We start from the raw sequence: 18,009 nt of genomic DNA on the forward strand, positions 1-18,009 counted from the left end.
CATATGATCTCACCTTTAACTCGAACATAATCAATAGAAGAAAAAAGCAAACAACATATAACCAGAGACATTGACGTGAAGAACAATCTAACAATGGGCAGGGTGGAGTGGAGAGGGGACAGTGGGGAGAGGTGATTACAGGAACTACTATAAAGGACACATGGACAAAATCAAGGGGGAGAGTGGAGGTCGGGGAGGGAGGTTCGGCTGAGGTTGGGTGGAGGGATGGGGAGAAACGGCATACAACTGTAATTGAATAATAATAAAAATTTAAAAATAAATAAATAAATAAATGAAAAATAAAATTAAAAAGTGGAAAAAAAAGAAAAAGAAATAACTACTAATTCTCTAAATGTTTGGTAGAATCCACCAATAAAGTCATCTGGGTCTAAGCTTTTCTTTGTGCATACTTTATTACTAATCAACCTCTTTTTTGTTGTTGTTGTTGTTGTTAAAGATTTTATTTATTTATTTTTAGAGAGAGAAGGGAGGGAGAAAGAGAGAAAGAGAAACATCAGTGTACCAGAGATATATCGATTGGTTGCCTTTTGCACACCTCCAACTGGGGACCTGGTGCCCTGATTGGGAATCGAACTGGCAGCCTTTTGGTTCCCAGGCCAGCGCTCAATCCACTGAGCCCCACCAGCCAGGGCTAGAGGGTACTATTTTTATCCCGTCTTTTTGGATATAGAAATCAGAGCAGTTTCGTGAGAGCTCAGAAGTGGTGGGCGGAGTCATGTCTCAGCCTCAGAGGGTCCGGGGCTTGTGCTGCAGTATTCTGTCAGGAAGGGATCCTGAACCCTCGTTTCTTCAGAGCGCAACTCCTCAGCTAAAGGGCCCTCATCCATCCTACATGCCCACTCTAGGCAGATCAACCTCTTTTCTTGTTATAAGTTGATTCACATTTATTTTTTTAGTCAGTTTCAGCACTTTGTGTCTTTTTAGGAATTTGTCCGTTTCATCTAAGTGGTCTAATATTTTGGCATACAGTTTTGCATTGTATTGCCTTATGATTTTTTTCTGTAAGTAACCTTCCTTACTTGATTTCTAATTTTAATAATTTGTGTCTTGGCTGTGCTGGCCACCCAGAGCTACCCAATGGGCCTGAGTTGTGAGATGGCAGAAGTGGAGGAGTCACTGAAGCCACTTCAAAGCCAGAAGGGAGTGCAGGGAATCATTGTGGTGAACATAAAAGGCATTCCCCTTAAAGGCACCATGGACAATTCCACCACCACACAGTATGCCAATCTCATGCACAACTTCATCTTGAAGGCCTGGAGCATGATGCATAAACCAACCCCCAGAATTACCTCACCTTCCCTCGAATTCACTCCAAGAAAAATGAAATCATCAAATAAAGGCTATTTCCTGATTGTGATTGAAAATCCAACTGAATAAGCCACTCTCTTTAATCCACACATCATTCCTTCATTTAACTCCCCCAAGAATAATCATGTAAACTGACTGGCAGATGGAAATGGCCTTAAGAGTTCATACTGACCAATCCAGTGATCAAGGCGGGCTGCAGCTCTACCCCATCCCACCAAAGTCATCCCTCTGTTGACCACTGCACCTAAGTTTCTAGTTTAAAAGTTTCTAAGTTTCTAGTTCTAAGTTTCTAGGGCATTCTTTCAAGGCCAGGTTTTGGAACAAGAGCTTATGAGAAGCCCACACCCTGCTTCCTTCTGACCCTAAGTTCAGTTTATTGCCCATGAAAAGACTATTTTCCTTTAACTAAAAATAACGGAAATGAGGATGGCAGAGGAGTAAATGGAAGCAACACTAACCTCTTCCCAGGACCAATCTGGAATTACAACTAAATTGCAGAGAAAGTATCCTGAGTAACCAATGGAACACTAGCTAGAGAGAAGCCTTATAACGAGGAGCAGACAAAAGAAACCACTTCACCCCAACAAGACTTGTAGGGAATGTGGAGAAGGTGTGAGAAGGCTGACTGGACTTCCACGGGTGATAGAAGAAGTTCTGGGGGGTATTTCAGAGACCAGGGGTTTCCCTCTGAGAAGTGTGGGCCTAAACCCCAAGCCGGGCTCCCCAGCCTATAGCACCAGAGACAGAAAGGAACCCAGATAACATCTAGCAGTGAAAAGTAGCAAGGTTTCTATCTGCCCGGGGACAGATGGTTGGAGACTCGGAGAGCCTCTTAAAGGGTCAATTTTACTTGCAGCCACTTACCCTGGGATCTGGCAGAGGGAGGGTAGAATGAACTACAGACACTTGAGGAGAGTCTGGGGTTGGTGGCTCTGGGAATAGAACTGAGGAATAGCATCCAGAATTCCTGTGCTGAGTCATTTCCCATACTGCAAAAGCCACCTTTCTCAGTCAGAGCACTCCTTTCTGAATGGCCTCAGCCTGAAGGGAAGCAATGGCCCCACCCACAGGAATTAAATGCTCCACCCTGTGTAGTTTAAGCTGGCAGCTGATTACAGTTTGATTAGTTCAACAGCTGATCAGCTTTAAATTGATTGGTTTAACAACTACAGTGAAACACACAAAGAAGCAAGAAAAATGGGAAGAAAAAGAAACAAACACCAAATAAAAGAATAAGAGAATTCTCCAAAGAAGAACTAGATGACATGGAGGCAAGCAATTTATCATATAGTTTACAGTAATAAGAATACTCAACGACATGAAAAAAGACATAGAAACCATAAGAAGGACCAGTCAGAAATAAAGAATGCATTTCTGAAATAAAAAATACACTGGAAGGAATACAGAGTAGGCTAGATGAAGAGGATTGAATCAGTGATTTGGAAGACAAGGTAGGAAAAAACACTCAAGCAGAGCAGCAAAAAGAAAAAAGAATTTTTTTAAAAATGAGAAGAGCTTAAGAAACGGTTGGACAACATGAAGCATAACAACACCCACATCACGGGAATACCAGAAGGAGGAGAGAGCGAGCAAGAGATCAAGAATCTATTTGAAGAAATAATGACTAAAGACTTCCTTAATCTGGTGAAGGGAAAGGACACACCAATCCAAGAAGTTCAGAGAGTGCCAAACAAGTTGGACCCAAAGAAGACTACACCAAGACACATCATAATTAAAATGACAGGGCTTAAAAACTTGGAGAGAATCCTAAAAGCGACAAGAGAAAAGCAGGTAATTACATACAAGGGAGCACTAATTAAACTGTCATCTGATTTCTCAACAGAAATATTTCAGAACAGGAGTAGCATGAAATACTCAAGGTGATGAAAAGCAATGACCTACAACCAAGACTACTTTATCCAGCAAGGCTATCATTTAAAAATCAAAGGAAAAATAAGGAGCTGCACAGAAAAGAAAAAGCTAAATAAGTTTGTTAACTCCAAACCAGTACTGCAACAATGTTAAGGTATTGCTTTAAGAAGAGAAAGAAAAAAAGAGTCTAACAATAAAATAACACTGCATATGTATCTATCAACAATCACTTTAAATGTAAATGGCTAAAATGTTCCAACCAAAAGATATAGAGTAGCTGAATGGATAAGAAAAATGACGCATATATATGTTGCCCCCAAGAAACTCATCTCAGATCGAAAGATACACACAGACTGAATGCTGGTACTTAGGTGCAGACTGGTGTGTCCTCGGACTTAGAGCGTGGGACTTCATCTTGCGAGTGGGAACTTCTATGTTTCCCATGATGAAAGAGCGATTTTAAAATGGGTGATGTTGAGAAAGGCAAGAAGATTTTTGTTCAGAATTGTGCCCAGTGCCATACTGTGGAAAAAGGAAGCAAGCACAAGACTGGGCCAAATCTCCATGGTCTATTTGAGCAAAAGACAGGTTAGGCCCCTGGATTTTCTTACACAGATGTAACAAGAACAAAGGGATCACCTGGGGAGAGGCTACACTGAGGCAGTATTTGGAGAATCCCAAGAAGTACATCCCTGGAACAAAAATGATCTCCACTGGCATTAAGAAGAGTTCAGAAAGGGCAGATTTGATAGCTTATCTGAAAAAAAAGCTACTAATGAGTAATAGCTGACCACTGCCTTATTTATTATAAATGTCTCATGAACTTTTTTATTTCTACCATATTTACATTGATCTCATACACCAGATCATGAATGGCTGATAGAATGTTTCTTTTGGTCAGTTCTGGTTTAAGTACTATTGTGGCCAAATGAATATGATCAGCTTTTTGAACATTGATGGTAATTTCGGTTCAGGAACTGCTATCACTATTTTCCCCTTCTAAAAATATGATTGGACTTGGTTTGTAATATTCACCTTTTCACAGAGATGGTGAATGCTGTCTCAAACCTTGTAGGTGATTGGTTTCTTTTTTTTTTTTAAAGGCTTACCAATCCAAGAAATTTAGTATTAGAAATTTCATAGATGGTCCCCTAAATTTTATACATTGGGGGGAGAAAAAGACATAACTGGTTATTAGGAAAGGTGCATACATTTTTATCATAAAGTATTTACAGCACTTCTTGGTATTCTGCGAACATATAATTAAAATCCTGATACCTTAAATAGTTTCAGTATTAACCATGAGAGTGTGAATTAACTCCATATATATTTGATCACTTAAAATGAACGGAAAAAAGATGAAATCGCCCAATGTATCTTTTTTTAATATATTTCTTGATTATGCTATTACAGTTGACCCATTTCCGCCCCCCTCACTCCACTCCATCCTGCCCACCCCCTCCCTCCCACATTCCCCCCCTATAGTTCATGTCCATGGGTCATACTTGTAAGTTCTTTGGCTTCTACATTTCCTACACTATTCCTACCCTCCTCCTGTCTATTTGCCACCTATCATCTATGCTACTTATTCTCTGTACCTTTCCCCCCTCTCCCCTTTCCACTCCACTATTGACAACCCTCCATGTGATCTCCATCTCTATGGTTCTATTCCTGTTCTAGTTGTTTGCCTAGTTTGCTCTTGTTTTTGTTTTAGGTGTGGGCGTTAATAACTGTGAGTTTGCTGTCACTTTTACTGTTCATATTTTTTATCTTCTTTTTCTTAGGTAACTCCCTTTAACATTTCATATCATAAGGGCTTGGTGATAAAGAACTCCTTTAACTTGACCTTATCTGAGAAGTACTTTATCTTCCCTTCCATTCTAAATGATAGCTTTGCTGGATAGGGCAATCTTGGATGTAGGTCCTTGGCTTTCATGACTTGGAATACTTCTTGCCAGCCCCTTCTTGCCTGTAAGGTCTCTTTTGAGAAGTCAGCTGACAGTCTTATGGGAAGTCCTTTGTAGGTAACTGTGTCCTTTTCTCTTGTGGCTTCCAAGATTCTCTCCTTCTGTTTCATCTTGGCTAATGTAATTATGATGTGCCTTGGTGTGTTCCTCCTTGGGTCCAGCTTCTTTGGGACTCTCTGAGTTTCCTGGACTTCCTGGAAGTCTATTTCCTTTGCCAGATGAGGGAAGTTCTCCTTCATTATTTGTTCAAATAAGTTTTCGATTTTTTGTTCTTCCTCTTCTCCTTCTGGCACCCCTATAATTCAGATGTTGGAACGTTTCAAGCTGTCCTGGAGGTTCCTAAGCCTCTCCTCATTTTTCCAAATTCCTGTTTCTTCATTCTTTTCTGGTTGGATGTTTCTTTCTTCCTTCTGGTCCACACCATTGATTTGAGTCCCAGTTTTCTTCGCCTCACTATTGGTTCCCTGTACATTTTCCTTTGTTTCTCTTAGCATAGGCTTCATTTTTTCATCTACTTTTTGAACGGATTCAACCAGTTCCATGAGCATCTTGATAACCAGTGCTTTCAACTGTGCATCTGATAGGTTGGCTATCTCTTCCTCACTTAGTTGTATTTTTTCTGGAGCTTTGAAGTGTTCTGTCATTTGGGCTTATTATTTATTTATTTTTTTTGGTCTTGGCGCTTCTGTTACTTTAAGTGGCGGAACCTTAGGTGTTCACCGGGTGGGGTAACGCTGGTTGCTGTGCTGTGACGCTGTATGTGGGGGAGGGACCTAGAGGGAGCAATGGCGCCCGCTTCACTCTCCTCCGGATTTCAATGTTTCACTCCGATACCCACAATCAAACTGGGCCCCTCTGGTGCTGGTTCCCCAGTGGGTGGGCTTGTGCACACTCTAGGCCCCCGTGGGTCTCTCCAACGACCTCTCCTGTGAGGCTGGGAGTCTCTCCTGCTGCTGCCCAAACCCCCTCAGGCGCTTTCAATCAGAGGTTTGAGGCTTTATATCCCTGCGCTGGAGCCCTGGGTTGCGAGTTCTGCTTCGCTCCCCGCGGTTCCTCCCTGTTTATCTATGTGCGAATGTGGGGCTGCGGTGTGCTATCCGCGCTCTGCCTGCCCCGTTCTCCGCCACTCTGAGTCCAGCCCTCTCGGTTTATCTGCATGAATGTGCGGCCACAGGGTCTGCTAGTGGTCAGACTGCCTGCCCCGTTCGTCCCACACTCCGCCAGTCTCGGTCCCGCCACAGCCACGTGAGTCCTCTCCACCCCTCCTACCGGTCTAGATGAATGTTTATTTTTTATTTCCTTGGTGTCGGACCCCCTTGCCATTCAATTCTCTGTCAGTTCTGGTTGTGCGAGGAGGCGCAGTGTGTCTACCTACGCCGCCATCTTGGTTCTCAGAATTCTCCATTTTTAAAAATAGATTTGTATAAACACACATTACAGTGTACATACACACATATACAAACACATACACACACTTATACACATTCAAATACATAGGAATTTATCTATATACACATACACACATTCATATATACATACATCTATATTCACACACACCTATATATATACATCTATATATTTACACATATAGTCACTCATATACTCTTACACACATATATTCATGGACATACACACATATGTATGAGTATATATGTATGCACATAGTGTGTGTGTTGAGGGGGGTTTGATGACCTTGTCCACATTCCACAAATGGAACCTTGTATGTACTTAATTTTCTGTCTTGCCTTTTTCACTTGACATACTACAGAGGTTGTCTCTTCTCAGTAGAGGGGAAGATAATGGTAATGCAGATCCCTCAGGTTCACTCTGGGATGTTGGGGAATGCTATTCCCCAAGGGGAGGTTCACGTTCAATTCTCTCATTCAATTTTCTAATATCCTTGCAAGTGAAGTAGGAATTATTAGTCACTGTCCAGCTAAGGACTCCAAGGCTGGGAGAGAGGAGGAGAAGTGCCCAAGGCTACATAGCTATGGTCTCGGGATCTGGGATGGGAACTGGTAACCCAAAGGCCCTGCTCACTCAGACCTGCCTGATTTGCCTCTGCTTCAGAGGAGGGCTCCCCGCTGGGCTGCAATCCCAGCCTCAGACAGGGAGAATGGCTACTAGGAGTCCTCAGGCCCCTCTGTGTGTGCCAGTTTATGGAAATGAGGGGAGAGTATAAGATTGGGCAGGAGGTGGTACTAGGGTGGGCCTGTTTTTGGGACACTTTTTTTTTTTTAATGGAGGACTAGTAATTGGAGAGTATATGTGCTGTGTCTTAATTTCTTTATTCTGATTTAAAAGCTGTGCACATAATGAATGGAAACCACTCAGGCATAGGCGTAGTAAGTGCAAAATGCCCTATAATCCAACTCCTGCAGCATGGTAACTCTAGCAGCCTGGGACGTTCTGCACACACACAGTTGTCTCTTTACTCCTGGGTCAGGGTACCTCCCTGTTTGTTGTTATGCACCTTGATTTCCCCACTTAATGATTTCTCTTAGTTGGCTTTTGCACATGGACTTCATTCTTTTCTTTTTTTAAACAGTTCTATACTAGTTCATTAAGTGGTACAATGTAATTTATTTAGCTAATCTGTTTTTGATTCTCATTTAGGTTGGAAACATTCTTTTAAATGTAGCTCAGCTGAAATTGATGAGATATTAGAGAAATGAAAATAAAAAATAACAAGGAAGCATCATTTTACAATCATCCTACTGACAAATATTAGAATGGTGGGTAATGCCGAAGGTTAGAGGGGTGGGGAGTCAGTGACACCTTAGTGCCTGCTGGAGATGGTGTGGGCACGGCCATACAGCAGAGGAGCTGGCAAACACAGGCTACTTGAGTATGAGCAAGACATCCTTCCCCTAGGTGCACCAGAAAATTAGTGCTTACACTAGTCTTAGAGGAGATGTGTGCTCATGTCACTGTTGTATTGTTTAGTGGGTGCGGACAATGAAAATAGCTGTTTTAGAGGAATGAGTAAATATATCAAGCACTTGAAATGTGACATAAATGTGATAAGTACAACATATATGCTGATTTTGGGAACTTACTATGAAAAAGAAAATGTAAAATATCCCATTAATAACTTTATACTGGTTATGTGTTGAAATGAAAATATTTTGGACATATTGAGCTAGATAAAACAGATTAAATTATTTTCACCCACTACCCATTTACTTTCATTTTTTTAATGTGGCTACTAGATAATTTTAAATGATAGCTATGGGAGATTGAGAAGAACAACAAACAGGGTGCCGCAGGCAATGCCTGAGAATGATTCCATGAGGTATTTGGAAGCTTATTTTAAGAAATACTGGATTTTATCAAGAAGCATAAAATAAGCAATTGGGAAGAAAAAGTTTCTACTCATCTTTGAAGATGAATGACTCCTTTGTATCCTTAAAAATTATTGAAGACCAAACCAAGATGGCGGCGTAGGTAGACACACTGTGCCTCCTCGAACAACCAGAACTGACAGAAAACCGAACAACAAGGAAGTCCGACACCAAGAAGATAAAAAGTAAACATTCATCCAGAGCAGTACGAGGGGCGGAGATGGACAGCCGGGACAGAGAGGACTCATGTTGCCGTGGCGGGACCAAGACTGGCGGAGTGTGGGACGCACGGGGCAGGCAGTCTGACCACTAGCAGACCCTGTGGCCCCACATTCACGCAGATAAACCGAGAGGGCCGGACTCAGAGTGGTGGAGAACGGGGCAGGCAGAGTAGGGGGTAGCACCCCACAACCCCACACTCGAGCACAAATAAACTGGAACGAACGGCAGGGAGCGAAGCAGACCCTGTAACCCAGGGCTCCAGCGCGGGGAAATAAAGCCTCAAACCTCTGATTGAAAGTGCCCGAAGGGGTTTGGGCAGCAGCAGGAGAGACTCCCAGCCTCACAGGAGAGGTCGTTGGAGAGACCCACAGGGGCCTAGAGTGTGCACAAGCCCACCCACTGGGGAACCAGCACCAGAGGGGCCCAGTTTGATTGTGGGTATCGGAGTGAAACATTGAAATCCGGAGGAGAGTGAAGCGGGCGCCATTGCTCCCTCTAGGTTCCTCCCCCACATACAGCGTCACAGCGCAGCAATCAGCCTTACCCTGAACCTGTGAACACCTAAGGTTCCGCCACTTAAAGTAACAGAAGCGCCAAGACCAAAAAAAAAAAAAAAAAAGGCCCAAATGACAGAACAACTCAAAGCTCCAGAAAAAATACAACTAAGTGAGGAAGAGATAGCCAACCTATCAGATGCACAGTTCAAAACACTGGCTATTAAGATGCTCCCAGAATTGGTAGAATTTGTTCGAAAACTACATGAGAAAATGAAGCCTATGCTAAGAGAAACAAAGGAAAATGTACAGGGAACCAATAGTGATGCGAAGGAAACTGGGACTCAAATCAATGGTGTGGACCAGAAGGAAGAAAGAAACATCCAACCAGAAAAGAATGAAGAAACAAGAATTCGGAAAAATGAGGACAGGCTTAGGAACCTCCAGGACATCTTTAAACGTTCCAACATCCGAATTATAGGGCTGCCAGAGGAGAAGAGGAAGAACAAAAAATTGAAAACTTATTTGAACAAATAATGAAGGAGAACTTCCCTAATCTGGCAAAGGAAATAGACTTCCAGGAAGTCCCGGAAGCTCAGAGAGTCCCAAAGAAGCTGGACCCAAGGAGGAACACACCAAGGCACATCATAATTACATTACCCAAGATTAAGCAGAAGGAGAGCATCTTAGAAGCAGCAAGAGAAAAGGAGACAGTTACCTACAAAGGAGTTCCCATAAGACTGTCAACTGATTTCTCAAAAGACACCTTACAGGCAAGAAGGGGCTGGAAAGAAATATTCCAAGTCATGAAAGCCAAGGACCTACATCCAAGATTACTGTATCCAGCAAAGCTATCATTTAGAATGGAAGGGCAGATAAAGTGCTTCTCAGATAAGGTCAAGTTAAAGGAGTTCTTTATCACCAAGCCCTTATGATATGAAATGTTAAAGGGAGTTACCTAAGAAAAAGAAGATAAAAAATAGGAACAGTAAAAATGACAGGAAACTCACAGTTATTAACACCCACACCTAAAACAAAAACAAGAGCAAACTAGGCAAACAACTAGAACAGGAACAGAACCATAGAGATGGACATCACATGGAGGGTTGTCAACAGGGGAGTGGGAGGGGGAGAGGCGGGAAAAGGTACAGAGAATAAGTAGCATAGATGATAGGTGGAAAATAGACAGGGGGAGGGTAAGAATAGTGTAGGAAATGTAGAAGTCAAAGAACTTCTAAGTATGACCCCTGGACATGAACTATAGGGGGGGAATGTGGGAGGGAGGGGCTGGGCAGGATGGAGTGGAGTGAGGGGGGGGAATGGGACAACTGTAATAGCAAAATCAATAAATATATTAAAAAATAAATAAAAAAATTATTGAAGACTAAAAGGAAAAAAGTGATAGGTATGGCTTGGATTATTATTTTTTAATTGTTATTGTATTACAGGTGTCCCAATATTTTCCCCTTTGCCATTCTCCACCCACCCCAGGCCCCCACCTCCACTCCCACAGGCAATTCCAACACTCTCATCCATGTCCGTGGATCAGTCATACATGTTCTTTGACTAGTCACTGCCCCTTCTTTCAAACATTATCCACCTCCCTCTTCCCCTGTGTTCACTGTCAGTCTGTTCCCTGTCCATGGCTGTGGTTCTATTTTGTTTGGTGTTTATTTTGTTCATTGGATTCCTCTTATAGGTGAGATCATATTGTACTTATCTTTCACTGTCTCTTTTCACCTAGCATCATATTTTCTGATTCCATCCATGATTTCCCAAAAGGTAAGAGTTCCTTCTTTCTGCTGCGTAGTATTCCGTTGTGTAAATATACCACAGTTTTTTGATCCACTCATCTACTGATGGGCACTTAGCCTATTTCCAGCACTTGGCTATTCTAAATAATGTTGCTATGAACATATGGGGTGCATAAGTTCTTTTCATATGGTGTTTTGAGATTCTGAGGGTATATTCTTAGCAGTGGAATTGCTGAGTCAAAAGGCAGTTCCATTTTTATTTTCTGAGGTGTCTCCATACTGTTTTCCACAGTGGCAACACCAGTCTGCATTCCCACCAACAGTGTGCTAGGGTTCCCTTTTATCTGCATACTTGCCAGCACGACTTATTTGTAGATGTATTAATGAGGGACATTGTGACCAGTGTGAGGTGATAGCTTATTGTGATTTTAATTTGCATATCTCTGATGGCCAGTGATGTTGAGCATTTTTTCATATATCTATGGGTTGTTTGTATGTCCTCCTTGGAGAAGTGTCTGTTCAGGTCCTTTGCCCATTTTTTAATTGGATTTTTTATCTTCCTAGTGTTGAATCATCCGAGTACTTTATATATTTCGGAGATTAAACCCTCGTCTGAGGTATCATTGGCAAATATGTTTTCCCATATGGTTGGTTCCCTTTCCATTTTGCTGATGTTTTCTTTAGAAGTGCAGAAGCTTTTTAATTGGTTGTAGTCCCATTTCTTTATTTTTTATTTTATTTCCTATGCCCTAGGAGATACACTGCAAAAATATTGCTATGAGGGATATATGAAATTTTCCTGCGTATGTTCTCCTCTAGGACTGTTATGGTGTCAGAATTTATATTTGAGTTTATTCTGGTGTATGGTGTAAGTTGGAGGTCTAGTTTCATTTTTTTTTTTTTTTTGCATGTAGCTGCTCAGTTCTCCAAACACCAATTATTGAAGAGGTTATTTTTACTCCATTGTATACTCATGCCCCCTTTGTCAAATATTAATTGACCATAGAGAAATGGTTTTATTTCTGGGCTCTGTATTCCTGTCCATTGATCTATGTGTCTGTTCTTATGCCAGTACAAGGCTGTTTTGATTACAGTGGCCTTGTGATATACTTTGATATCAGGTATTATGATCCCTCCTACTTTGTTCTTTTTTCTCAAGATTGCTGAGCCAATTTGGGGTCTTTTTTGGTTTCTTATATATAAATTTTTGATATATTCTAGATCTGTGAATATGCCATTGGTATTTTACTAGGAATTGTGTTGAATATATAGATTGCTTTTTGTAGTATGGATATTTTAATTATGTTAGTTTTCTCTATCCATGAGCATGGTATAAGCTTCCACTAATTTGTATCATCCTTAATTTCTTTCTTCAGTGTTCTTTGGTTTTCCAAGTCCAGGTCTTTTACCACTTTGGTTAGATTTAATCCTATATTCCTTATTTTTCTTATTGCTACAGTAAATGGGATTTCCCCCCCTAATTCCTCTTTCTGATATTTCATTATTTGTGTACAAAAATGCCATTGATTTCTGCATATTGACATAGTATCCTGCTTTTTTTGGTGCCAAACTCAATTATTAGGTTAAGTAGTTATTTGGTGGAGACCATAGGGCTTTCTATGTCCATTATCATGTCACCTGTGAATAATGCCAGTTTTACTTCCTCCTTTCCAATTTGGATGCCTTTTATTTCTTTTTCTCATCTGATTGCTGTGGCTAGAACTTCCAGTACTATGTTAAATAAGAGTAGTGAAAACAGCCACCCTTGTCTTGTGCCTGATCTTAAGGGAAGGCTATTAATTTTAGCCCATTGAGTATAATGTTGGCTTAGATTTCTGGTATATGGTGTTTATTATGTTGAAGTATGTCCCCTCTATTCACATTTTGCTGAGTGTTTTTATCATAAATGTATACCAGACTTTACCAAATGCTTTTTCAGCATCCATTGATATGATCATGTGATTTTTGTCCTTCATTTTTTTTATATGGTGTGTTAAGTTTATTGATTTGTCAATATTGTACCATCCTTACATCCCTGTGATGAATCCCAATGGATCATGGTGTATGACTCTTTTTAATGTATTGCTGGATCTGGATTGCCAATATTTTGTGGAGGTTTTTACATCTATATTCATCAGAGATACAGGCCTGTAGTGTTCTTTCTTTGTTATATCTTTACCTAGTTTTGGAATTAGGATGATGATACTAGCCTCATAAAAAGTGTTTGGGAATCTTCCCTGTTTTTGAATTTTTTGGAATAGTTTGAGAGTGACAGGAGTTAGTTCTTTAAAATGTTTCATGAAATTTAGCTGTGAAATTGTCCAGGCCAGGGCTTTTGTGTGCTGGGAGTTTTTTGATTAGTGATTCAATTTCACTAGTTGTTATTGATCTATTCAGGCTTTCTGCTGCTGCTCCTTCTTTTTTCATTCAAACATATTTATTGAGTATTATGATATGGTAAATACATAATTTATGTTTTCTTGAGGGCTTCCATTCTTTTTTTTATCATTGTTGAAGTACAGTTGTCTCCATTTTCACCTCACCATGGCCTCCAACCCAACCATCCCTACCTCCCACCCTCAAACCTACCCTCTTTGGCTTTGTCCATGTGTCCTTTATACATGTTCCTTGATGGACCTTCTCCTATTTTCCCCATTATCCCTTTCCCTCCTCCTCTCTGGTCACTGTCATTTTGTTCTTTATTTTGATGTCTCTGGTTCTATTTTGATTGCTTGTTTGTTTTGTTGATTAGGTTCCACCTATAGGTGAGATCATATGGTATTTGTCTTTCACTGCCTGGCTTATTTCACTTAGCATAATGCTTTCCAGTTCCATATGCTCTCTTTGTTGTCATGAAGGGTAGGAGCTCCTTCTTTCTCTCTGCTGCATAGAATTCCAAAGTGTAAATGTACCATAGTTTTTTGATCCACTCATTTACTGATGGGCACTTAGGCTGCAACACTTGGCTATTGTGAATTATGCTGCTGTGAACGTTGGGGTACATAGGTTGTTTTGAATTGGTATTTCAGGATGCTTAGGGTATAACCCAGCAGTGGTATTGCTGGGTGAAAAAGCAGTTCCATTTTTAGGTTTTTGAGGAAATTCCATACTGTTTCCCACAGTGTCTGCACAGTCTGCACTCCCACCAACAGTGTATTAGGATTCCCTTTTCTGCACAACCTCTCCAGCACTTGTTGCTTGTTGATTTGTTTATGATGGCCAGTCTTACCAATGTGAAGTGGTATCTCATTGTGGTTTTAATTTGCATCTCTCTGATGGCTAGTGATGCTGAGCATCCTTTCATATGCTTCTTCTTGATTCAGTGTTGGAATATTGTATGTTTCTATAAATGTATCCATTTCACCCAGGTCTTCAAATTTCTTGGCATGTAGTTCTTCATAATAATTTCTTACAATTCTTTGTATTTCTGTGGTATCAGTTGTAACTTCTCCTCTTTCATTTCTGATTTTATTTAATTGTGTCCTCTCTCCTTTGTTCTTGATGAGTCTGGTTAAAGGCTTTTCAATTTTGTTTATCTTTTCAAAAAACCAGCTCCTGGATTTATTGATCCTTTGAATTGTTCTCTATGTCATTTAATTCTGCTCTGATCCTGGTTATTTCCTTCCTTCCACTCACTTTGTGCTTTGTTTGTTGTTTTCCTCTTGTTCCTGTAGATGTAGGGTTAGGTTGTTTATTTAAAATTTTTCTGTCTCTTTTGGGTAGGCCTGTATTGCTATGCACTTTTCTCTCAGAACTGCCTTCCCCGTGTCCCATATTTTTTGGACTGTTGTGTGTTCATTTGAATTTGTTTCCAGAACCTTTTTTATTTCTTCCTTGATCTCATTATTAACCCATTCATTGTTTAATAACATGCTATTCAGTCTCCATTAACTTGAATGTTTTTGAGTTTTTTCCTTGATGTTGTTTTCTAGTCAGGCCCCTGTGGACCAAAAAAATGCTTGATATGATTTCAATTTTCTTGAATTTGTTGATGCTTAGTTTGTGACCTATTATGTGGTCTATCCTTGAAAATGTTCTATGTGCATTTGAAAAGAATGTGTACTTTGCTTCTTTGGGATGAAAGGTCCTATATATATATATCAGTTAAGTCCATTTGACCTAGTGTGTCATTCAGTGATACAATATCCTTGTTGATACTTTGTTTGTAAGATCTTTCCATTTTTGACCTGAGGTGTTAAAATCCCCTACTATAATTGTGTTACCACCTACATCTTTCTTGAAGTCTACCAAGATTTTTAAATGTATTTGGATGCTCCTTTGTTGGGTGCATGTATGTTTATAATATTTATGTCTTCTTGATGGATTCTTTACTTGAGTATTATGAAGTGTCCTTCTGTGTCTCTTTTTATGGGCTTTGTTTTGAAGTCTATTTTGTCTGATAGAAGTATTGCTACTGAAGCTCTTCTTTCTCAGTCCATTTGCTTGGAATATTTTTTCCAACCCTTCACTTTCAGTCTGTGTAGATCTTTTGTTCTGAGGTGGGTCTCTTGTAGACAGCATATGTGTGGGTTATGTTTTCTCATCCATTCATCTATTCTCTGTGTTTTGATTGGAGCATTTAATCCATTAACATTTAAGGTTATTATAGTTAGGTACTTACTCATTGCCATTTTACTTCCTTCTTACCTGTTTTACTCTCTCTTTCTCACTTTGTTTCTCCATCTTCTTAAAGCAGTGCCTTTAGCATATCTTGCAATGCTGGTTTGGTGGTGGTATATTCTTTTTTTTTTAATTTTTTATTGTTATTCAATTACAGTTGTGTGCCTTTGAGATGGGGAGAAAAGGTGGTGGTATATTCTTTTAGCCTTCTTTTGTCTGGGAAACTCCTTATTTCACCTTCCATTTTAAAAGAGAGCCGTGCTAGGTAGAGTAGTCTTGGTTGCAGGCCTTTGCTTTTTATTACTTGGAATATTTCTTGCCATTCCCTTCTGATTTGTCTTGTTTCTGTTGGGAAGTCAGCCTTATTGTGTCTCTCTTGTGTGATACTTCCTATTTCTCCCATCCTGCCTTTAAGATTCTCTCTTTGTCTTTAAAATTTGTCATTTTAATTATGATGTGTCTTGGAGTGGTGTCTTTGGTTCATCTTGATTGGGACCCTCTGTGCTTCCTGAACTTGCAAGGCTTTTCCCCTCTCCAAGCTAAGGAAGTTTGCTGTCATTATTTTTTCAAACAGGGTTTCTATCCCTTGCTCCTTTTCTTCTCTTTCTGGTATTCCTATGATTCAAATGTTGTTGTGTTTCATGTTGTCCTATAGTTCCCTTAAATTATCCTCATATTTTTTAAATCTTTTTTTGTGTTGCTGCTCTGCCTGGGTATTTCTGTATACCTTGTCTTCCACTAATTCAGTCCTTTGTTTCATCCAGCCTGCTTGTAATTCCTTCTGGTATATTTTTATTTAAGATATTGTATTCTTCATTTCTTCCTGTTTCTTGTTTATAGTTTCTATTTCCTTTTTCATGCTGTTTTAGTTCCCACTCACTCTCTTGTGGTTGTCACTGAGTTCCTTGAGCATCCTTATAACCATTCTTTTGAATTCTTTGTCTGATTGTTTGCTTGTCTCCATTTCATTTAGCTATTTTATTGGGGATTCTTCCATTCCTTTCGATTGGGAGGTTTTCTTTGTTTCACCATTTTAGGGAACTGTTTTTTAATGTCAGGATGCTCTGCTTTGCAAGCCATTTTTGTGGAGTGGCTTTCGGGAGTAGGAATTCTGTTTGACTCAGTGGTGCTGTATCTTTTATATCCTTGTGTAGATGATCTAGGGTTGCCCTTTCTTTCATTTGTGTGGGTCTGTTGTTGTTCTTAGGCTTTACTTGTTGGTGATTTCTTTGGTGGGTTCTCCCTTCCAGTGAGCTTACTTGTAGTCACAACTCCTGCCTTGTCTTGTATGAAGTTCTGATGAAGAGCCAGGTGAAATTTGTCTCAGCTGTTAGTGGTTGCCTTCTGATTGCTTTCTGGATCTGTCTCTGGTTTTCTCTCTGGAATAAATAATCTTATCAGAAATTCATTCACTCAAGTGAAATCATAGGTCAAGGAAGAACAGGATGCTGTGGTGAATCATTGCAGATGCCCTCCATTGACTGAGCTGTTTCTTATTCAAGGAGCATGATTTCATTGGCCCAGGGTAGTGATACAGCAGAGACATCACTGGACATCTTGTCCTTGAGTGCTTTAAAGAACCATCTGGGTCCAACAGCCTTCTATTTTTCATCACTTTAAATACATTATGCCAATTCCTTTGGGCTTGATGTGTTTCTGTTGAGACATCAGCTGACAGCATTATGGGAACTCCCTTGCAGGTAACCAACTGTCTCTCTCTTGCTGTCTTTTAACTTTCGCTCATCGTCTTTACCCTTTGGCTTTTTAATTATGATGTGTCTTAGTGTGGGTCTCCTTGGGTTCATCTTGACTTGGCCTCTCTGTGCTTACTGAACTTGTGTGACTTTTTCCTTCACCAGGTTAGGGAAGTTTTCTGACATTATTTCTTCAAACAGTTTTTTTTTTTTTTCCCCCCCTTGATAGCTCTCTTCTCCTTCTGGTACCCATATGATGTGGACATTGACTGTTTTGTTTTTTTTTTTAATCATAAATGGGTGCTGGATTTTATCAAATGCTGTTTCAGCATCTTTTGATCTGATCATGTGATTTTTGTCTTTAATTTTGTTTATGGGATGTATTGCATTTATTGATTTATGAATGCTGTGTTATCCTTGCATCCCTGGGATGAATACCACTTGATTTTGGTATATGATCTTTTTAATGTATCACTGGATCTGGATTGCCAATATTTTGTTGAGGATTTTAGCATCTATGTTTATCATAGATATTGTCCTGTAGTTTTCTTTCTTTCTTGTGTCTTTACCTGGTTTTGGATTAGGATAATACTTGACTAATCAAAGAGTTTGGTTTTTTTTTCTCTTTGTGATATTTTGGAATAGTTTCAGAAAGATAAGTGTTAGTTCTTTGAATGTTTGGTAAAATTCTCCTGTGAAGCCATCTAGTTCAG

General features: G+C 40.0%; 2 protein-coding genes and 1 pseudogene across 2 annotated transcripts in view; 2 read left to right on the forward strand and 1 right to left on the reverse strand.

The window, feature by feature from the left end:
- KBTBD12 (kelch repeat and BTB domain containing 12) overlaps positions 1-18,009 on the reverse strand; it is a 174,455-nt gene that overhangs the window by 55,025 nt on the left and 101,421 nt on the right. The window lies entirely within an intron of this gene.
- Positions 1,117-1,398, forward strand: LOC112322932 (dynein light chain roadblock-type 1 pseudogene; annotated as a pseudogene).
- LOC112322637 (cytochrome c-like) lies at positions 3,384-3,991 on the forward strand. Its single transcript, XM_053912245.1, is given in 2 exon segments — positions 3,384-3,813; positions 3,816-3,991. Coding segments are annotated over 2 exon segments (324 nt in total). The 5' UTR covers positions 3,384-3,665.

Source organism: Desmodus rotundus, chromosome 10, assembly GCF_022682495.2.
Source record: "Desmodus rotundus isolate HL8 chromosome 10, HLdesRot8A.1, whole genome shotgun sequence".
Taxonomy (NCBI): domain Eukaryota; kingdom Metazoa; phylum Chordata; class Mammalia; order Chiroptera; family Phyllostomidae; genus Desmodus; species Desmodus rotundus.